Source organism: Podarcis tiliguerta (genome assembly GCF_965153285.1).
Source record: "Podarcis tiliguerta genome assembly, chromosome: 11".
Classification (NCBI taxonomy): domain Eukaryota; kingdom Metazoa; phylum Chordata; class Lepidosauria; order Squamata; family Lacertidae; genus Podarcis; species Podarcis tiliguerta.
Window position 1 is genome coordinate 60,049,037 of NC_139544.1, and position 22,649 is coordinate 60,071,685.

Genomic DNA, 22,649 nt, shown 5'->3' on the forward strand with positions numbered 1-22,649 from the left:
TACATCCAATAAGTTGTTCCCTGCACATCATCTCTTCTAGATGCTGAAAGGAAGTTCTTAGTGGGCCAGAGGGGAGCAACCAAATGGAGACTAAAATCCATTTGGAAAGATTTAGTGTAAATACATCAGCCGAAGACCTATGTATGCAAGTTAGTTCATAAAAGATGTAAGCATTATAATACCAAACAGAAATCAACAACAGATTATATATAAATGAATTCTGGGGAAGAGGACAGTATATCCGAATAATGAGAGAAAGGAACAATATATGCAGATAATGATTACATGGAAAACAAAATAGCACGTTTATGCAATTACTTGCATATACTGTTCCTTATAGGGTACACTGCTCCCTTCCTCATGATTCATTTACATACAATATGCTGTTGATCTCTCTTTGATATCTTTAAGCTCACATCGTTCATGAACTAAAATCCATTCACTTACCTTCTGCCAATATGTTTAAAATTATATTTTTGAAATAGATTCTAGCTTCATGGGCCCACTTAATCTCATCCACCCCAGCAGATTAGAGTCTCATTTTCTCATCAGTTACATGCACTCAGAATGTGGCCATATCGTGTTATCGTAAGATGCTCATCTAACTCTTTTAAGCTGGAGGTGCAAGATGTGTGCCCCCCGCACTGTTAAAGCCTTGAAAATGTTAGAATCATAGAACTGCAGAGTTGGAAGGAATCCTAAGGGTCATCTAGCCCAGCCCCCTGAAACGCAGGAAATTGAAGGTGGCCCTTATGAGGATCAAACCTGCAACCTTGGCATTATCAGCACCACGCTCTAACCAACCGAGCTACCTAGTGCAGGATAGCCTTCTTTTGCAGAACTGTGATGCAAAGTCTCTAAGAACCACTAACTTTGCCTCTGAGAGCCTGGAGGTCTGAGCCTCCATTACTAGCTCTATATGTATGACAATTTGGTGGCCGGGACAATCAGTCGTTTCTGCTGCAAGTGGGACACCTAATTCTGCTGCCAAGGATCGAAAGGACACTTAGGAGGGAGTGACAAATAGGCTATGGGTCTGTTTTGCAGGGTCACTTGCTGAAGGGGAGAGGCTATGGAGGCAGACGATATCATAGACAGGACATGTCCCCCAAGACATACAGAAACCTCAAGGGCCATGCAATATACGTCTCCCCTTCACCAGCCCCGTCTTCCCCATGCCGGCAGCCAGCAAAGTTACCAAAACTTCAGCTGCAGCAGCTCAGAGTTGACGGGGGAAGCCCCGAGTTCAAGTCTCCCTTCAGCGCGACCATTAGGGTGGCTACGCTGTGCACTGAATGGAGACTTCGAAGGAGCTATAGGGGAATTTAACATACTGGCAGCAGCATTTGTACTAGAACATGAAGCAGCGACATTTCCAACCTGCTCTTTCCCTGCGGACGCCAGGGCGCCTCAAGCGACGCTCCCCGGCCCCTCACAACAACCCTGCAGAGTAGGGCGAGGGGAGAGGGAGAGAGAGGCTGGCAGGCCAAGGTCCCCCCGCCCTGGGAGTGGGGGCTTCACCGTAACCCCCGGGCCTGGCTCCGCACTCGGCGGGGCGTCTTTCCTGAGGGAACGGAGGCGGCTCTCTGCACATGCTCAGGAACCACGGCAGCCTTTGCCACCGTTTATCATCGACCCGCCGTCAAATTAGCCCCCCCCCCCGCTTTTCCTTCTCCTCCCGCCACGCCCCCCCCCCCCGCGAGCCCCTCCTGAGGGAAGGATACGGTCCTTACTCCAACGAGCAGCTGCTTCCGGCCCCGGCCCCGCGGCCACATCCGCCATCTTGAAACAACCGCCACTCCCAGCGTCCCCCCGCCCTGCCACGCCCCCCACGCTCGACTCTGACCTCCCATTGGCTTACGGAACCCGGGCTTTGCCCAGATACGGCGCAAGTGACGCGCTGTCGTAGGAGCCGGCCAATGGGGAGGACTCGGAACGGACGGGGGAGAGAAAGGGAGGAGGAGGAGGAGGTGGTGGAGTCGGCTCTCCCATTGCCTTCTGGGAGTCGTAGTGCCGCCTCTCCATTCCTTTCCCCCTACAGAACGGCGATCGAAAGGAACTGAATGAAAGGGAGGACTGCGATTCCCAAAAGCCACCGCGGCGGGGCTTCTGAGCTACGGGTCGCGAGAAGGGGCAAAACGCGCTCACCAGGTGCTGTCCGCCCCCCTTTGGCTGTTCGTACAGGTGTGCAGGCGCAGGTGGTCAGGGACTGATGCGGGAGGGAGGAGGAAGAGGATGGAGGAGAAGGCCCTGCGCAGCGTCAGCAGCTCCAGCAGCACCAAGCTCTACCTGGAGAAGCTCACCCTGGGGGTGACCCGCATCCTAGGTAAGGTGGAGGTGGAGGTGGCATCCCTGGTTGGCATGGAAACGGCCAAGGGATGGAGCCGCAAAGAGCCTTTCTTCCCTCTCTTGCTCATTGCATGGCGCTTCCCCCTCAAAACAGCCCTGTGAGGGAGGCCAGGCTGACCTATATTTTCCTATATTTTCCCTCACAACAGCCCTGTGAGGGAGGCCAGGCTGACCTATATTTCTCCTCACAACAACCCTGTGAGGTAAATTCTTCTCCCCTCCCCCACCTTCCCCAACCTCCTTTCCCTCAAGACTTTTCCTTCTGGTTTTCCCTTGGCAACCCTTTCCTGTTTTGTGGGGCCCATTGCAGTAGGACTCCCTCCTAAAGTGGCTCTCTGCTATCAACCTAGCTTCCTTCCGGGCTTGAGAATCTCCGCAGCCAGTTATTTCCTCTCAGCCTAACCTGCCTCGCAGGGTCGTTGTGATGACAAAATGTGGGAGAAGATAATGACGTTCAACATCTTGCGCAAAAGTGGGAAATAAATGTATGAACAAAAATGTGCCAGGGCTACTTATTTTATTGCATTTTTATTACAAGTTTACCTCCAAGGAACCCAATATGGCATAGATGGTTCTCTCCCTCCTCATTTACCGTAATCACCGCAACAACACTGTGAGGTAGGTTAGACAGGCACTGACTGACACCCACCCACCCCCAGTCACCTAGTGAACTTCATGGCCAAGTGGGGATTCAAACTCTGGTCTCCCAAGTCTCAGTCAACACTCTAGCCACTGCACCACACTGCCTCTCCTTTGACCTTGCTATGGCATAAAATCCTGCCTGGACCGTCTGATGTTTTGGACCTGACCTTCGGCACACTTGCCCCCCAAAATAAGTTACCTTTGCTTGGAGGAAAAATACCTGCTACTTTTTCTTCTTTTTAAAGGACTGCCTTCTCCAAAGTGTACATGGCTCTTTTAATAGTGTAATCTTCTGTTTTGCCCTTGGGATATTTCTAATCTAACATCCAGGCTTTTAAGGCAGAATTTCCCGTTTGATCTAGGATTTGGTTCAGGCCCCTTCAAAAACTGCCGCTCGCTCATCCCTCGAAACCTTTGTGCAACCTCCGTCCCCCGTCCTGCCTGTGTTCCCTTTGATCTCAGGAGAACCAAATTTATTCTGTTTATAATTTGCCGGCTTGTGAAATGCTCCCGTGGCAGTGGTGCGGAGGAGGAAGGCCCCGCTGGATGACTGGCCCTTTCCATAAAGGAGATCTGCATTTTCGTATTAAGGCTGGAACTAAATGATTTTAGGTGTGAACCCCATAATAGAGCACCGGAGACTGTTTTGCAGGGAGCCCAGGGGGATGAACTAAATGACCTAATAGGATTTCCCCCATCTTTTACCTTTGATGCTTCAAAGGGCTCCCTAAGGGTGGGGCCCCCTATCTGTCCTCTTCTATTTTCCATGCAGAAACCTAAGATCTGCCTGCTTGATAGCTTCCAAACACCGTGTGCTGTGCAGCGACTTTCTTCCTCTAATTCCGTCTTCCCCAAAACCAGTGACCTCTGGGAGATTTGAAGCTGATGGAAGCTGTAATGCAGTGGTGTCATGGACCGGCTGGATGCAGAGAAGTGGTGGGAGGCACAAGCTGGGGAACCCCCAAGGGAACCCCGAGGGGAAGAAGGCTCTTGGAATCAGAATCAAAGAAAAGCCCTCAACTACTAGGGCCCAAATTATCTCAGGGCCTTCCTGAATCCTGGTTCTTCAAGCCCTGAGAATCTCTGGTGGTTCCCAGCACCCCCAGTTTCATCTAGTCTTCACTCGGGATGTACCCTTTAGTGTGACAAGCCGAGCCCTGTGGAACTCCCTGCTACTAGAGGTTTGTCAGGGACAAGCCCTCCCTTCCTTCAGAGATCTTTGGAAAGCTTTGTTTGGTTGTACGTTTACAAACTCAGTTAGAGGTGTGAGCTTGCTTTTGTCTTGTAATGTTACTGATACTAGGTCTAATTTGAGACAAACATATGCCTATCAACAGAAAGAAAGCTTTCACTTTTCTGATGTTACATATTTGTTAGAGTTCAAAATCCCTCTTCGCAACAACAGGTCATGGAGAACTGTAGAATAATAGCCAATGCTCCTGAAAAGAAGCATGCATGCAGTTTCTGGCAATATTCCCCAAAATTATTTTTATACTATACTATACTGGAATGTTTAAATGGTTGTTGTTTTTTATTCTCCCCACCACACTTGCCATTCTCCCCTGCCACCCCCTTTGAGAAACACTACTCTCAGGGGTGTTGGACATGTCCCCACCAATTATTCTCCCTCTGTTAAATTGGGCTGTAATGATGAACAGAAGAAATGGGGGAATCTCACCTGCTGTTGGGTCCTGCTTTGAAGAGCACCCTCCGTGTGTGCGACGCACCCTTCCTCTCGATGCTGCCGCTCTGATAGCTGTTAGTTTAGGAGGCACGAGTTTTCAGGGCATGTAATCCAGGGCAGCAGAGAACCGGACATAGCAATGACATCAGGCAGCAGGCAGGCAGCTCAAGAAGAGGAGCAACGCAAACCTGGACAGAGCTGGCTCTGCGGATGCAAAGTTATAGATGCAGCAGGGCAAGGGGTCAGTCTTGACATAGGCCGACAAGAATGCTGAGGGGGAGAGATGATAGGGCTCTCAGACAACAGCTGGATACTGCAGGCCTGTTTCTGTCCATCGGGGCCAAGCAAAGTATAGGAGAAAGAGAAATGCTGGCAGCAGTATAACGGACAAGAGGGCCAGCTGCACATCAAGGCTTGTTTGTTTATTAAATTTGTACACTGCCCTACACAACATAAAACCACAGTATGAAAAGCACAAAATACAAGTTAAAAATAAAAACAAGAAGAACAAACCAATAACAACCTCTCTTGTTTGCAGGCTAGCACACTCCACAAAGCAAGGATGCCCTCCAGATGTTGGGAAAGGATTGTAGTTTAATGGTAGAACATCTGCATTACACGCAGAAAGTCCCAGGTTCCATCTCCATCATTTGCAGGTAGAGAGCTTCCCTACCTGGAACCCTGGAGACAATGGTGAACTAGGTGGCCCAACAGTCTGGCTGAGCATAAGGCAGCTTCCTATGTCCCAGTGTTGCAGTACTCCAACTCCCATTTCTGCACATATAGAATCCTAGCTGCTATTGTTACATACAGAAACAACTTTAACTAATTATAACTGAGCGCAGGTCACCACAACCAAAAACTGCAGTATCTAGCTCACCTTGCAATGATAAACCCTAAATTGAGACAAGACAATTTAAGGAAAATTCACCAGAAACTATTCACTTTGGTTATTGTTAGTGGCTGCGTACATGCCATAACATTACAGCACATGACCCCCCTCCCCCCCCCAAGAATCATGGGAACTGTAGTTTAAACCTAAACACATGACTGGCTTATCCTAGAGATCACTGCATGCAAAAACTTGCGGTGCCAGAAGATGTTGAGCCTTATATTTACCCTGAAATCCCAACCACCTTTGCCCAGGACAATGTAAGACACCCTGGACTCAGTCATTCTAACAGTTATGTTGAGACTCAGTTAAATTGTCCTGTACTCTAGGGCCCCTCTTTTCAAGTTTGTCTAGATCACAGAGCACCAATTGGTGGAACAGTGTGATAGATGGGTTGGAATTAGGTGGAATGGAGGAAGATTCGGGTTTAAATTGCTATAAAGGCTGATCATTAGATCCAAACATACAACGTAGCTTGATATTGTGCATGAGCTTTTACACACTTTCTGCTGTGGTGCGAAAGGCATTATAATGAGGCTTGGGCACAAAACCCAGTCCTAGCTGTAAAACCTGTTCTTCCTCCGATGTTGAGGTGCGGGATGAGTTGTAGACTATTAATATCTCTTCCTTTGCAGGGTACGTCTGCCCCCTTGAAAATCCTGTTTATCGTTTCCGAATCTGTTTCTGGAGTAAAGGACGTAAAGTGGAATATCGTTCATCTATGGCCAACTGCGATGCGATGCTAAGAGTCATTAGCAGACCTGGTTACGTTAAAAGACCTGGGTCTAGAGTCAAGCTAGTTACTTATCCAGACCTGATGGCGAGTTCTTTTTGCTGAGTTGCTCTTCAGATGCCCTTATGTCCAAAGGGGCTCCAAGTGAGCTAACCAACCAGCGGCCCATTTCCCCTCTTGCAGGATGGCTTTCTTCTTGAAGAAGAAGAAGAAAGGTTCATCAAAAGTTTATCCAGTTAATTTACAAGAGAGTGTCGCCCAGGACCCTGCTGCCGAAAGAACATACCAACTCTTGCCAGTGCTGGTGAAACCTCCTCAAGCACGTGCAGAGGCCTGGAGGAAGAACCAAGTCCAGCCAGTTGTTTTCCCTGAGTTACTACAGCACCAGGCCAGTACAGTTCAGCGGGTCAGCAGCAGACCAGATGAAAAGCATTCTGGGCCAGTGTTCCCAGGTGAGTAGGCAGAACCAGATCCCTTTCGGGTTCCTCTTTTCAAGGCCTGCATCATACGAGGCTGGTGTCTCTCTTGGTTTCCTTTTATCTCTGGGCACAAAACCCCACCCACCCCACCCCTGAATAAACATAGTTTAGAGGTCCCGGGCCCTAAGGAAGTCAGATTATCATCTACCAGGGCCAGGGCCTTCTCAGTGATGGCTGTGACCTGTTGGAATGCTCTGTCCCATGAGACCAGGGCCCTGCAGGATTTAACCTCCTTCTGCAGGGCCTGTAAGACAGAGCTATTCTGCCTTGCTTTCAATTTGAACTGATCTTTTATTCCCCTTCCTTCCCTCCCTCTCCCCTTTTTATGAAGATTACCTGCTCTGGGATCCCACACCTAATTCTCCCCTGGTCTCCTCACTGGCCCAAGTAGGACTAATTTAGCTAGCTAGCCCTGGTGATCATCTAATGTTTATTGGATGGATTTCCCCCCTAAATTGATTTTTGAATTCTGAATTTATTGTTATTCATGTTTCATACTGTATTTTATGCTTTTTTGTTGTTGTTGCATAAATTAAGTGTTTTAATTTTGTTGTTAGCCGCCCTGAGCCCGGTTTTCTGAACCAGGAAGGGCTGGGTATAAATAAAAAAATATTATTATTATTATTATTATTATTATTATTATTATTATTATTATTATTATAGCATGTCCATGGCTACAGCCTGCACCAAAAAAATCACGCATCCACTGTTGCGTGGGGCCACAATGGCACAAAAATGTGGTTACAAAGCATGGATCCAAAAGGATCCTCAGGATTTTTGCATTGGGCTACACCAAACTCACCGTCAAATCACATGTCTGTGGCCACAGCATGAACCACAAAAATCATATATCCACTGTTTCGTTCCGAACATTTTTTTTTTCTTGTTTTCCTCCTCCAAAAACTAGGTGCATCTTATGGAGCGAAAGATACAGTTTTAGTTTGGCATTTGTGTTCCCTTTTAATAAGAATAATAAGTGCTGGGGAGACCAGAGATTCACACTGTGGCCTGAAATAACAAGGTGGAGCCAGTAGTCTTCCCAGAGCTGGTACAGCGCCAGACCAGCACCCTTCAGCCGGTCAACAGAAGGCCAGACTCCAGGCAGCAGCGGCACTTGCCCCTGCTGAAAAAGAAGAGCCCCAAGGATTCTGGGCCAGTGTTCCCAGGTGAGTAGGCAGAACCAGATCCCTTTCGGGTTCCCTGCGGCAAGGCCTGCGTCATACAAGGCTGGGGTCTCTCTTGGTTTCCTTGACCTCTGGGCACAATTCCCACCCACCGCGCACCTCCTTTTTAAAGAGACGTGTAACATGGAGCAGGGACTTCTGGGTGGCTGGCCCTCTTCTGCATTGCTGAGGATTGGACTAGGTGGCCCCGCAGGTCCCTTCAGATGCTACAGTTCTATGATCCCTGTTAAGATACAGCATGCATCCACTCATCGCAACAGTCAAGAAGCCCTCTGACAAAGAACTTGTTCTGTTTTTTCGTGTATAAGATGAGGTTTTTGTGGAGTATGGTGGTTAAAGGGTTAACCCCTAGTGGTGTCCTGTATCTGGGGGTGGAGCTTCGTTCAGGAAGCTGCGTCAGTTCTTTGTCTGTGAGTTACTTTCAGTTTTTACACTGAGACACAGAGCGTGTGTTTTGTGCTCCGGCACAGAGAATGTCTCCAAGTTCTGATGGATTTATTGCTTGTAAATAAACGCTGTTAAAGAGAGAAGAACAGCTTGTGGACTCTTGCTTACTCTTTCTCACACGGAGGCAACGCTGCGACTCTGCATACTGCTTAAGGTAGCTCCTGACTAAAGCCTGCGCTGAGAAACACAGCAGAAGTTTTGCGCAGAGGGAGTGTACTGGACACGCAGTTATTCACAGGTTATGGGAAGTAACATTTCTTTTGCCGGGTGTGAGAAGAGACCACAAGGAAAGAGGCCAGCTTTGAACTCCTGCCTGAGAAGGGGGCAGTCCTGAGTTCGCTGGTGAAGCAGGAGCTTGCAGCAGACTACATCTTCAGAGGACCAGCTGGCAGAAGCATGAGTAAAGCTTATAAGCCCCGGGGGGAAATGGCGCAGGCTCAAGAGGCTTTTAACGTGCCCTTTGGGAAGCTAACTGGCCCCAACTGGGATGAGTGGTCCGTCAGAATGAAGTACTGGCTGCTGGGAGAACAGCTCTGGTCTTGCATGCATCCTCCACTACCTCAAGCTGCTGGGAAAGCTAGTGAAGCTGTGCTGGTCCCTGGCATGGTCTGAGTCAGGTCCTGGGTCGAGGGTCTGGAGGCTGTCTGTCAAGGGTGAAGCGGGGTCCAAGGCAAGAAGCTGGGCGTGATCAGGAACTCCGGAAGAGCAGGTCAGAGTGCTGGCAGGAACAGGTTTCCAGCGATGTTGCTCCCACAACCTGGGACTGGGCTGACTGGCCTTTATCTCCTCTGGGGCCTAGGGGGGTCCCGGCCCACAGGTGACTCGCCTCTCCTGGCCTTAAGGCGAGCACTCCTCCTGAGAGAACTTAGTTCCCTCCGCCTCTCTGCCCTGAGCCTCTGCAGCTCAGGAGAGGCTGGAGGGTTACTGGACCCAGAGGCAACCTCAGCTTCCCCTGACAGGGCTGGGAGAGGAGCACCTACAAGCAATGGGTCCTCAATCACCTCCGGAGCCAGAGTGGATTCATCTGGTGTCTGCTCCTGAGGATCCGGCACAGGTGCGGGCCCTTCAGATTCAAGCCCCTGCCCTGGCTCAGCCGGCCCTGATAGTGATAGAGGGGCAGGCTGGGATTCTTCAGGTTCAGCCTCTGAATCAGATTCCCAGGCCATCACAGAGACAGACGTGGCTGCAGCTCTGGAAAAGGAGCAGTGGGTGCTGGGCATACTAAAAGCAAGTGTGGATGCTTGGCTTTTGCCTCATGTAGAGGGCATTAAGGAGTCCCGGGTTGCTTGGCAGGCACTGGAGAAGGCGTTTGTAGCCACAATGGGAGCCAAAGACCGAGAGGGGACTGTGAGCCCAGTGGGGGCTGAAAGGAGCCCAGCTAGAGCTGAAGGCAACGTTCCTGGAAGCTGTTCCTATGCTTCAACACATCTGTGCAATGAACAGGGAGAGAGGCAGAGAGCTGGGAGGAAAGCAGTGGCAAGCTGTTCCTCAGGAAGCTGGGCACCCAGGAATGGTGGTGCAGACAGCAGCTGTAAGAGCTCTGTTAAAGCCAAAGTCTCCAAGAGTTGTTTTCGCTGTGAGAGCTGTTCTGCAGAGGCTCAGGAATGCAAGGTCAGCCAGCAGAGAAAGCAGATAAGCCACGGTTCTCAGACAGCGAAGCTTGAGAACACCGGCAGAGGCCCTAGTGGGGGCGGAAGTGTTTCCATGGCAACGTTGGAATGTCAACAATCAGCCACTCTCTCTTTTATCTTGGACAATGGAGCGACTCACACTCTAGTGCCATCTGGTGGGCTTCTTCGAAATTGCAAGTCTGTGAAAAGTGGACGATATGTGTCATTGGCTGATGGATCGAAGAGACAGTTAACTGAGACTGGCATTTTGTATTGTTCTTTTCTAGATCATGAAGTCCAAGCTTTTGTGGTTCCTGAGATCACCAACTGTCTTTTAAGTGTGTCCGCTCTTGTAGCTGATGGCTTCAGTGTAAAGTTTGCAAATAACGTGTTCTGTTTTCAGGGATGGGAAGAAGCTATACAGTACTGAGTGCAAAGATAGGCTGTTCATGGTGGAGATGCCTATTGCTAATGTTGCTGTTGCTGAACCCCCTGAAGAGGCACAAGTGCAGTGCGCAAATGTGCCACCACACAATGGTTGTGTACATCTTTGGCACAGGAGATTTTCCCACACAGGGTGGTCCTACGTTAAAAAGGCCCCTGAAAATACCGAGGGGTGTAAGTTTAAGGGATGTGACAAGTTCTTAGATTGCAGAGCCTGTAAACAATCTAAGGTAACCACATGCACATATCCTAGATCCACTAGAACAGGGATCTGCAACCTTTAAGACAAAAAGAGCCACTTGGACCGGTTTCCGAAGGGAAAAAAACTGAGAGCCGCAAAACCACTGCGACATTTAAAACAAATATATCTCCGGAGCTGCGATCTGACAGCGGGCGGGAAGGTGACGTCGGGACGTTGTGTGACTAACGCATGCACCGCCCCCATGCGACGTCACAGCCAGTACAGTGCCCACCACAGTGGGGAGTGTCGGGGCACACAATGCGCCTCCTCCCCTCGCTAGTATCCGCCCCGGAGCCGCGGCAAAGGTGTAAAAGAGCCACATGCGGCTCCAGAGCCGCGGGTTGCAGATCCCTGCACTAGAAAGACCAGCAGGCCCTTTGAGCTAGTCCATGCAGATTTGTGTGGCCCCATGCAGGTAGCGTCTTTGGGTGAATCCAAACACATTCTGTTGCTGATTGATGATTTTTCGAAAAACTCATGGATTTTTACAATCCGACACAAGAGTGAGGCTGCTGCATTGATGAAAGATTGGATCACAGCCGTAGAGTTAAGATTTTCCATGAGATTGGTGTCCTTCCAAAGTGATAGAGGGGCAGAATTCACTGGGTCTGCACTGCAGAATTTCTTCCAACAGAAGGAAATTAGTCACAGGCTAACAGCACTGCACAGTCCTCAACAGAATGGTGTTGCTGAGCATAAGAACAGAACACTGCAAGAGGCTGTGGCTGCAATGCTGTTTGACGCAGGCCTGCCACAGTGCTTTTGGGCCGAGAGTTATAAATGTGCGGCCTTTGTACAGAACAGAGTATTCAATGCAGGTGTAGGCGACACGCCCTATTTTCTGCTGCACGGTAAGAAGCCCAAGGTGGATTTCTTGCGTGTTTTTGGCTGTGAGGCATGGGTCCTCATTCCAAAGGACAATCGCAGAAAGGGTGAACCAAGAGAAGATGATCTTTGTAGGGTATGAACCTGGGTCCAAGGCTTGGCGTTTCGCATATCCAAGTGGCAATCAGTCTCGGCTGTTTATTAGCAGTAATGCTGAGTTCTGTGAGCAAAGTGGGTGGAAACTGCATGGGAACCCAGATGTTCTTTCAGAGCAGTTTGACTCAGATGAGGAAGAATTTGAGTTCAGTGCACTTTCTGAGGTTTGCAGAGAGCTGGAGTTCTATGTGTGTTTGGTTCAAGAGATCTGCGGGCAGAACTGTTTGCCTGTCGTTTACGAAGACAATCAGCCTTGCCTCAAATTGGCAGAATCTGGGCAATTTAAGGCCAGGACCAAGCATCTAGACATTCATTTCCAGAATGTGTGTCAGAGTGTTCAAGAGGGATTAGTTGCGCTGAAATACTGTCCCTCAGCCAAGAACCTCGCTAATGGTTTTACAAAACCATTGAACTTCCAGCGTCATGGCGAGTTCTGTGAAGGTCTGTGTTTGGGGTAAGCTGTGTTGCTTGTTTCCCTCCAGATGCAGGGCAAGAGGGGGTGTGGAGTATGGTGTCCCCTAATGGTGTCCTGTATCTGGGGGTGGAGCTTCGTTTGGGAAGCTGCGTCAGTTCTTTGTGACTTACTTTCAGTTTTTACGCTGAGACACAGCACAGAGAACGTCTCCAAGTTCTGACGGATTTATTGCTTGTAAATAAACGCTGTTAAAGAGAGAAGAACAGCTTGTGGACTCTTGCTTACTCTTTCTCATACGGAGGCAACGCTGCGACTCTGCATACTGCTTAAGGTAGCTCCTGACTAAAGCCTGCGCTGAGAAACACAGCAGAAGTTTTGCGCAGAGGGAGTGTACTGGACACGCAGTTATTCAGTTTTCTACCCCAAAAATCATGTGTCAGATTGGGGTTCCTCTTATACATGGGTAGTGCTGAGGGGGGACAGGCGGTTGGTTGTAGCCTCCAGGAGGAGATTTCCAGCGGTGATTTCTTTGTTGTGGAAAGGGCTGTTGTTGATTGGCTGCTGCTGTGACAATCAAGCAGTGCAATTAATGGCTACCCCCCCAAAAAAAAAGCTCAGCAACAACCCTGGGCAATCCCCCCCCCCTCAAAAAAAGCTTAACAAGTCTTGGCAATTTCCCCCTATTTTCTAAATATTGAGTACCCAAAAATAGGGGGCGTCTTATACATAGGGACATGTTATACACGGAAAAATACAGTACCTTTCCCTCGCATCCGCCTTATTTACTCCTCTCTCTCTCTCTCTCTTAAGAACTCTCAGATGAAAACTTCGGGGAATTGTTGATGGGTAGGAAGATCCTGGGAGGAAGAACATTCAGAGAAACTTTGGAGATGATGGATGAGAGGGAAATTTTAGACACCATCCTCCAACACCCACATCCACTTCCCCAGGTGTGTGTGATGCAGGTTGGTTGATTGAACTCATGAGCTTTCCCCTGTTTGTTATGAGGAGATATATTTAAATTATGGGGTTGCTAAAATGCATATACAGTACCTATAAAGATGTGACTGTCCAACGAGGCCTTACAAATAGGGGGGGAGAGAAGGCAAGCAAAATGTGAGCTGAACTATTTAAAATTTTAAGATATGATGCTGTTATGGTTCTATACTCAATATGCCAGCAAATTTGGAAAACTCAGCAGTGGCCAGAGGATTGGAGATCAGTCTACATCCCAATCCGAAAGAAGGGCAGTGCCAAAGACTGCTCCAACTACCGCACAATTGCGCTCATTTCACACACAAGGTTATGCTTAAAAATCTACAAGGCAGGCGGACCGAGAACTCCCAGAAGTGCAAGCTGGATTTCAAAGGGGCAGAGGAACCAGAGACCAAATTCCAAATACGTGCTGCATTATGGAGAAAGCTAGAGAGTTCCAGAAAAACATCTTCTTCTGTTTCATTGACCACCCAAAAGCCTTTGACTGTGTCGACCACAGCAAACTATGGCAAGTTCTTAAAGAAATGCGAGTGCCTGATCACCTCATCTGTCTTCTGAGAAATCTCTATGTAGAACAAGAAGCTACAGTTAGAACTGGATATGGAAGTACTGATTGGTTCAAAATTGAGACTGTATATTGTCTCCCTGCTTATTTAACTTGTATGCAGAATTCATCATGCAAAAGGCTGGGCTGGATGAATCCCAAGCCGGAATTAAGATCACCGGAAGAAATATCAACAACCTCAGATATGCAGTTGAAACTACCTTGATGGCAGAAAGTGAGGAGGAATTAAAAGAACCTTTTAATGAAGGTGACAGAGGAGAGCGCAAAATATGGTCTGAAGCTCAACATCAAAAAAACTAAGATCATGGCCACTGGTCCCATCACCTCCTGGCAAACAGAAGGGCAAGAAATGGAGGCAGTGAGAGATTTTACTTTCTTGGGTTCCATGATCACTGCAGATGGTGACAGCAGTCACAAAATTAAAAGATACCTGCTTCTTGGGAGAAAAGCAATGACAAACCTAGACAGCATCTGAAAAAGCAAAGACATCACCTTGCCAACAAAGGTTCGTATAGTTAAAGCTATGGTTTTCCCAGCAGTGAAAACTTTTATTTAAAAAATGCTTGGAGATTTAAGCATCCTATAAAAAGGATTTCACCCACTTTTCAGAACCGAACCAATCTGCCAGTAGCATAGATACGCTATGGATTTTGAAAGAAATACTGTGGAGAATAGTGGTAATACAATCAAAAACAATTTCTAACCACAACCCCATGATGTTAACATTAAAAGAGGACAGGTAGGGGGCCCCACCCTTAGGGAGCCCTTTGAAGCATCAACGGTAAAAGATGGGGGAAATCCTGTTAGGTCATTTAGTTCATCCTCCTGGGCTCCCTGCAAAACAGTCTCCGGTGCTCTCTCCTAGGGTTCACGCCTAAAATCATATCGTTCCAGCCTTAATACAAAAATACAGATCTCCTTTATGGAAAGGGCCAGTCATCCAGCGGGGAAAGTAGCAGGTTTTTTCCTCCAAGCAAAGGTAGCTAGTTGGGGGGGGGAGGAAGTGTCCCGAAGGTCAGGTCCAAAATATGAGATGGTCCAGGCAGCATTTCATGCCATAGCAGGTTCAAAGGAGAGGCAGTGTGGTACAGTGGCTAGAGTGTTGACTGAGACTTGGGAGACCAGAGTTTGAATCCTCACTTGGCCTTGAAGTTCACTATGTGACCAGGCCGGGGGGGTGCCTGTCAGCCTGGCCTCCCTCACAGGGCTGTTGTGGGGATTGAATGAGGACGGAGAGAACCATCTATGCCACCTTGGCCTCCTTGGAGAAAAAGGTAGGATAAAAATGCAATAAAAAAGTAGCCCTGGAGCATTTTTGTTCATTAGATTGATATCCCACCTTTGCTCTGAGGAGCCCAAGATGGTGCACGTCATTATCTTCTCCCACATTTTGTCATCACAACGACCCTGCAAGGCAGGTTAGGCTGAGAGGAAATAACTGGCTGCGGAGATTCTCATTATGGAATGGAGCATCCCTGTTTTCATCAGAGAAATGTTGGAGGGTATGTGGCTGCAGCACCTGCCTTCTCATCTCCCTGTGTCTGTATCTGTGGCATCAGCCAGCCACAGCCACCAGCTTGCCCTTGCCTTCTCCATCACAGATGTCTTCTAAGACATTTTGTCACTATTATCTATGTGTAGCACAGCCGCAAACAGAGGCCCAGCAACACTGCCACATCCACAGTTATGCTATGGAACTCACTGCCACAAGACGCACAGCTGGCCACTAGCTTGGATGGCTTTAATATAAGATTGGACAAATTCATGGAGGGTGGCTCTGCTCTGATGGCTCTGCTCTGCCTCCATAGTTGGAATATATATAAAAAACAAAAAGCATTGACCAGTAGCACCTTAGAGACCAGCTAGATTTTTCTTGGTATGAGTTTTCGTGTGCATGCACACTTCTTCAGATACGCATGCGCATGAAAGCTCATACCAAGAACAAACCTAGTTGGTCTCTAAGGTGCTACTGGACAATATTTTAATAATAATAAATTTTATTTATATCCCGCCCTCCCCAGCCGAAGCTGGGCTCAGGGCAGCTAACAACAATAAAACAGTACAACACTCTAAAATCATTCATTATAAAATTAAGTCAAATTAAACCGATGGCAACCATTGGGCCAGAGCTCCGCGAAGATTGCCAAATATTTTTTCTATTTCTACAGCGTCAGACCAGCATGGCTACCTACCTGAATCTAGATCCATAGTTGGAGGCAGCAATGCTTCTGAATACGACTTGCAGGAAACCACAGGAGGGTTCCAATTTAACAACTGGTTGAATATTTTTTGGATTGATTTTTTAAAATTGCATTTGTTAATTTGCAAATGTGAAATGCTGTCAGGACTGGTCGTTGTCCTCTTCAGATCACCACACAAATGCTTCTTGTTCTTTATAAAACTTTTTATTGCGTATTAACAAAACAATCTTATAAACGGTTCTTAACTTTAACTATTCTTCCTCAGAGTCACTTCTTTCAGATACCTTCTGAGCTCTGCTTCTCCATGACCAGCCACCCTCAAAATGGCGAAGGCGCCTCTCCCTTCGTTTTCCCGCTCTTTTTTCTAACCTCCTGGCTAGAGCTGGCCTGTATCTCCTCTCCTCCGAATCTGAGCTAGAACTGAACCCTTGCCTTTCCTGTGAACAGCCAGTCCCTCCCTGTTGTTCCTCTTGCTCCCTTCTATTAGATTCACTGCTCTCCCTCCCCCCTTGGGGAATGCTTTCTCCCTCTGATAAACTGAAAACTTCTAACTCTTCCCTGACATCACCCCCTCCCCTAAGCCCCCCTTCCTCCTTCTCGCTCTCCTCTGTTTCTGAAGGACCGAACCCTCTGAACTCTTCTTCCTCGCTATCTGTCTTTTCAAAAATTTCTTGAAGATGCCAGTTATGGGGTTTTGGCTTGTGGGGATATTTTCTATGAAATTCTCTCTGCAATTCTGGAACGTTAATTTTTTCTGCTGGTTCCCATGAGTTCTCAGACTCATCTAACCCTTTCCATGCAACCAAATACTGTAATTTCCTCCTACTTATTCTCGAGTCTAATATCTCTTCCACTTCAGCCTCCTCTTCCCCCATCATGGTGGGAAAAGGAGGTGGTTCCCTTGAAATTTGATACTTATGTGCTGGTACAAACACTGACAATAAAGATCTATGAAATACAGGGTGTATTCTCATATTTTCAGGTAAATGAAGCTTGAAAGCGACTGGGTTAATTTGAGCCTTTACTTGGAAAGGTCCCAATCTCCTTGGTTCTAGCTTTTTACACCTCCCTCGTATTGGTAGTCCCTTGGTAGACAGCCATACCCAGCTCCCTACTTGGATTTCTTCCCCAACTCGCCGGTGCCTGTCTGCAGCTCTCTTGTAAGCCTCTTTAGCTTCTTCCAAATCCTCTTTCAATATCTCATGAATGCACCTCAACTCCTCTATCATTTGTTCTGCTGCTGGTACTGCTAACTGCTCCTCTTGACCTGGGAATGCCCTTGGGTGCAAGCCATAGTTTGCCACAAATGGGGCTCTGCCCGTAGACACATGCATTGCATTATTATACGCAAACTCTGCTAGACTCAACTTCTCTAACCACCCGCTCTGCTGATAACCAGCATAACACCTCAGATATTGTTGTAGTGTTGCATTCGTTCTTTCAGCTTCCCCATTGGTTTGCGGGTGTCTCGCCGACGTAAGGCTTAGCTCCACATCTAGTAACTGCATTAACCTCTTCCAAAATTGTGATGTAAATTGGGCCCCTCTATCTGAAATGATTTGTGATGGCAAACCATGCAACCTAAAAATATTATCTAAAAACATCTTTGCAGTTTCCTGTGCGGTCGGAATTTTGGTACATGGTATGAAATGTGCCATCTTGGTTAGCATGTCAACCACCACAAAGATCACTGTTTGCCTATGGGATGACGGTAGATCCGTTATAAAATCCATAGACACCACATCCCAAGGCCTTCCCGGCGTGGGCATAGGTTGCAACAACCCTGCGGGAGCTGCTCTGGGTGCCTTGGCTCGTTGACATACTTCACAACCTCTTACATATTGTGTTACCTCCTCCCTCAACTTTGGCCACCAGAACTGTCGTGTGATCTGATACAGGGTCTTTTCTCTACCAAAATGTCCTGCAGTTGGGTTATCATGATGTTGCCTCAACACTTTACCTCTTAATTCACCTGCAGGTACATACAGCACCCCTCTCCTGTACAACAATCCATCTTTTTCTTTGAAACCTTCCTCTTCCCCTCTACCTTTTCTCAGTTCCTCCATTTTCTTTTGTGCAAACTCATCTGTTACTGTCAATCGCTGGAATTCCCTGCCGTCCACTACTACGGCTGCACACCCCCACTGATCCGATCTCAGCATTTCTCGCAACTTGGGAGGTGCTTCCCCTTCCATATACTCAGGTTTGCGCGATAGCGCATCTGCACGAACATTTTGATGCCCAGGTATATACTCAATCCTAAAATTAAACCCAGCAAAAAACTCCGCCCACCTAATTTGCCTTTGGTTTAGCTGTCTAGCAGTTCTCCAATACTCTAAATTCTTATGATCTGTTTGTACCACCACCTGATGTGACGCCCCTTCCAAAAAATGTCTCCACACTTTAAAGGCAGCATGCACAGCTAAAAGTTCCTTATCAAATATGGTGTAGTTTTGTTCCGATTGATTTAATTTTCTAGAGTAGAAGGCACAGGGTCTCCAGTCCCCTTCCTTGTCCTGTTGCAGCAGAATGGCCCCAACAGCCCTATCAGAGGCATCAGTTTCTACCTTCATACGTTTACTTGGATCTAGGTGCATAAGATATTTTTCTGAAGCAAACACCGCCTTTAGTTTATCAAAGGCCTTCTGTGCTTCCTCAGACCATCTGAATGGCACCTTGCCTCTTAGACAATCAGTCAGTGGCGTTGTGATTTTGGAATAATTACCTATGAATTTACGATAGAAATTAGCAAATCCTAAAAACCTCTGTAGATCTTTCTTAGTCTTAGGTGCCTCCCATTCCACCACTGCCTGAACTTTACTGGGGTCCATGTGCACCCCTTTGTGGGAAATGCAATATCCCAGGAACTCCACCTTTTGTGTATGGAACTTACACTTCTCTAACTTCACATATAACCTGTTGGTCCTCAATCTTTCTAACACCTGTGTGACATGTTTTACGTGTTCCTCCATGCTTTCACTATATATTAAGAGGTCATCTAAATAAGAGACACAGAACTGATCCAGTATACCTGCTAAGACGTGGTTGATGAAAGTTTGAAATACCCCTGAGCCATTTTGCAAGCCAAAAGGCATTACCAAGAATTCAAATGCACCATACTTAGTACAAAAACTGGTTTTCCACTCATCCCCTTCTCTGACCCTTATCAGATTATATGCTCCTCGTAGATCAAGCTTGGTAAAGACTTTGGCTGACCTTACTCTCTCTAAGAGGTCATCTATACGTGGCAGTGGGCACACGCGAGGCTTCATTTGGCTGTTAAGGATTCTGAAGTCACATACTAATCTCGGTGCTCCTTCCTCCCCTTTCTTTTTGACAAAAAAGACGGGAGCACCCCCCGAGGCTGTGGACTCTCTAATAAAACCTCTCTGCAAATTCTTTTGCAGGAACTCCCTCAATGCTGCAGATTCTACTTCCGACATGGCATATATCTTGCTTGGTGGCAACTGTGCCCCAGGGACTAGATCTATCTTACAATCATAGGGCCTATGTGGTGGAAGTTTATCCGCTTCTTTTTCACAAAAAACATCCCGATAAGCAATATATTGTGACGGAATCTCACTTTCATTCCCCATCAACTTCCCTTCTACCTCTGTTCCCATTACTTCCACTGAGATTTTTCCCTTTTGCCCCAAACAATGTGTCATACAATAGATCGAACCAAAAACCAAAGACCTTTGATGCCAGGCAATCACCGGATTGTGACGATTGAGCCAACTCATGCCCAGCACCATCGGGTGTCCAGCTAGTTTGGTCACATGAAATGCCCTGGTCTCTGAGTGATGACCCATATCCATTCTCATTGGTGGAGTCTCATAAGTCACTTCTCCTGACAGTAGCGGTCTGCCGTCAATTGTTTTCACTCGCAGTGGGAAATTCAAAGGTAACAAAGCGATTTTGTGTTCCTGTACCAATTTCTGGTCTATGAAATCTGCTGACGCTCCTGAGTCTAACAGCGCCTCTACCTGGACCCTGTGTCCATTGGGTAGTTGTAGTTGCACCTTCACCGTTAGTCCTGGGATAGGTGGTTCTGCGTGAGAGCCTTCTATTGCTTCTCCACCCGGCTGCAAGCTCCCATTTCCAGCCGGGGACATTCGTTTCCCTGATGCAGTTCCTTTGGGCAATTGTCTTCTCCCATGTCTGCTCCAGATAGAGACTCCCATCCTTTACGATTGCGACATTGTCGTGCTAGATGCCCTGGTTTTCCACAGACGAAGCAACGCCTCATGTCTCTTCCTCTCCCTGCATTTCCTCTTACCATGGAAGAGGTAGTAACTGGGAGGCGTCTGGCTGCTCCTAATTCCATGGGCTCTGGCCACTCTCGTCCTCGCATGTTGCCCGCTCTGCTCTCTGTACTTTCAATAATATTGTTTTCCCGCCACCGTGGTTGCCATTGTTCCTTCTTTTCACTAGCCCTCCGTTCCACGCGTAGGCTCAATTGCAGGCACGTTCGGACCAGAGAGTCCAAGGAACTAGGTTCTGGCATTTGGGCCAATTGGTCTAAAATCTCATTATTCAGTCCTTCCCTAAAAAGGGCTGCAACTGTTGGGGAATTCAGATCCCATTTTAATTTCTGCACCAGCAAACTAAAGTTGGACCAATAAACTCCCACAGTGTCTTTTCCTTGTCTCATTCTCAACAGCTGCCTAGCTGTGGTTACTTCATGCGCAGGGTCTAAGAAAATCGTGTCTAGATACTGCAGAAACCTTTGTAGATTTCCTAGGGCGGCATCCCTTCGAGATATTAGGGGTATAACACAGTCCTTAGCCCTCCCTTCCAAGAAATTAATCACATAAGCAACCTTCTCTTGCTCAGATTGAAATTCTTTATCCTTTATCTCAATTATGTAAGAAATTTCTGTCTTGAAAGCCATGTATTCAGAGCTTTCTCCCTTGAAGCTACGTGGATGTATAGTAAATGTTTTACTCACTCTATTGCCACACGTCGCTTGCAGCATGGTTCTATGTTCTCCCAGTGCTGCTGATAGTATGTCGATTTGACTTTTCAACTGTAAATTCTGCTGCCATAAGTCCTGTAATGTTAGCTGGAGCGCTGGGGTTTCTCCTTGCCCAACTGGCGCCACAGCTCCCTCCATTTTGGCTTCTCCTTCTTTACGTATAGTGAAGAGGCGCAGAGCAGAAGGTATTCTGTCAGGACTGGTCGTTGTCCTCTTCAGATCACCACACAAATGCTTCTTGTTCTTTATAAAACTTTTTATTGCGTATTAACAAAACAATCTTATAAACGGTTCTTAACTTTAACTATTCTTCCTCAGAGTCACTTCTTTCAGATACCTTCTGAGCTCTGCTTCTCCATGACCAGCCACCCTCAAAATGGCGAAGGCGCCTCTCCCTTCGTTTTCCCGCTCTTTTTTCTAACCTCCTGGCTAGAGCTGGCCTGTATCTCCTCTCCTCCGAATCTGAGCTAGAACTGAACCCTTGCCTTTCCTGTGAACAGCCAGTCCCTCCCTGTTGTTCCTCTTGCTCCCTTCTATTAGATTCACTGCTCTCCCTCCCCCCTTGGGGAATGCTTTCTCCCTCTGATAAACTGAAAACTTCTAACTCTTCCCTGACAAATGCTTTGTTTAAAAAAATGATTGGTCCTTTTTCATGTTTAATTGTACTCTTGTGTATAAATATTATATTGAGTTGCATTGTCAAGTCAACCTTTTGGGACTGTTAAAAGAGGAAATTCCCTTTAATATAGTCCCAATTCTTGTAGAGGAAAGGAACACCATGTAAAGTGCGTTTTGAGGCTCTTACCGGTCAGCAGTAACAAATAGATACAAAAACAATATTAAAGCAAGGCGGCAATTAAGCCTGATCTTTTATTGCAAATAAAAGATTTGTCGCATCAGGGTCCCTGCTCAGCGGAGGAGCAACCCAAACAAAAGAAAACTCAGACATTTATACCTTTCATTTTCCATACAGAAGAATGACCAAGTGGAAAAAAACAGAGGACGGCAGACTAGGTGCGGCATGAGGGATTTACAGGTAAATCAGAAGGGCAAATAGTTGTTAATGGTAGCATTTGTGGATACTTGATTTCTATGGTGTAGACAGTGTATACAAAAGGATTTAGGCAGATTCCTGTTTTTCCCATGTTTATTGATGGCTATGTATTGTTTGTTTTTCTGATTTTGCAGGAAGACTTTGAGTGATGCCTGGAGCAGATCAATAAGAGAGGAAATGAAGACAGGATTTTGGGTATTTCCCGGTACTTTGAATATATAAGTGTGATTGTATAGCCTTGTTTTGAATAAAGTCATTCAACTTGTGAATTGGTGTGTGTGTGTGTGTACTGTAGACTTTGCAGATGGCACTGTATAGCCACGGACAACTATGACATTTCTTATTAGTATCAAAGTTTTGCAGATACATTGGTACAAATAAAGAAATACACAATTTTTTGTCAGCATTGAAAAGTAAAGATACAGAAGGTAACAGATACAGTAATACAGATACCTGAGATTTCTTTTTTAAAAAATGATTTTTATTCAGTTTCCATTTACCGAATTACCAGATTACACATATCATACCAATTAGTCCAAATTATATCAATCCACATCATAAAGTCCAAGTGTTTTCCGGATTATAAATTTTTGTGGGGGATACCCATGTTTCTCGATTGGCCGGAGTCCATACATCTATATTGCTGCTGCTTTCCTGATGTTTTCCAGTCCCATCTTCTCAACTCTTTGTCGTTACTCATTTTCCTTTTCTGTCACCTCCGAGTTCCCTCCACAAGTGGGTTGAAAGAAACAGT

The 22,649-nt window shown here is 46.9% G+C and overlaps 2 protein-coding genes and 1 long non-coding RNA gene across 9 annotated transcripts in view; 1 reads left to right on the top strand and 2 right to left on the bottom strand.

The window, feature by feature from the left end:
• Positions 1–22,649, bottom strand: part of KIAA1328 — a 228,162-nt gene that overhangs the window by 196,239 nt on the left and 9,274 nt on the right. Inside the window, exon 1 of one of the 5 annotated variants that reach the window (XM_083402907.1) lies at positions 1,725–1,842. The exons of 1 other annotated variant lie outside the window; for it this stretch is intronic. In XM_083402907.1, coding sequence (XP_083259033.1) covers positions 1,725–1,782 — 58 coding nt within the window. In that variant the 5' untranslated portion in view covers positions 1,783–1,842. Of the gene's footprint in view, positions 1–1,724; positions 1,843–22,649 lie in introns of those variants that run through there. 3 more of the 5 variants (XM_083402908.1, XM_083402909.1, XM_083402911.1) reach the window with 3 other exon arrangements.
• LOC310659576 lies at positions 1,956–22,164 on the top strand. Of its 2 annotated transcripts, XR_014502817.1 has the most exons (5): positions 1,957–2,326; positions 6,203–6,752; positions 7,687–7,945; positions 12,912–13,066; positions 22,030–22,164. It is a non-coding gene; the product is annotated as an uncharacterized lncRNA (long non-coding RNA). The 2 variants fall into 2 exon arrangements; XR_014502816.1 differs by lacking the exon at positions 12,912–13,066 and having other exon boundaries at positions 1,956–2,326.
• Positions 21,681–22,649, bottom strand: part of TPGS2 (tubulin polyglutamylase complex subunit 2) — a 77,241-nt gene continuing 76,272 nt past the window's right edge. For both annotated transcript variants that reach the window (XR_014502800.1, XR_014502801.1), the window contains one exon: positions 21,681–22,348. The gene's annotated coding sequence lies outside the window, so the exon portion shown is untranslated. The remainder of the gene's footprint in view (positions 22,349–22,649) is intronic.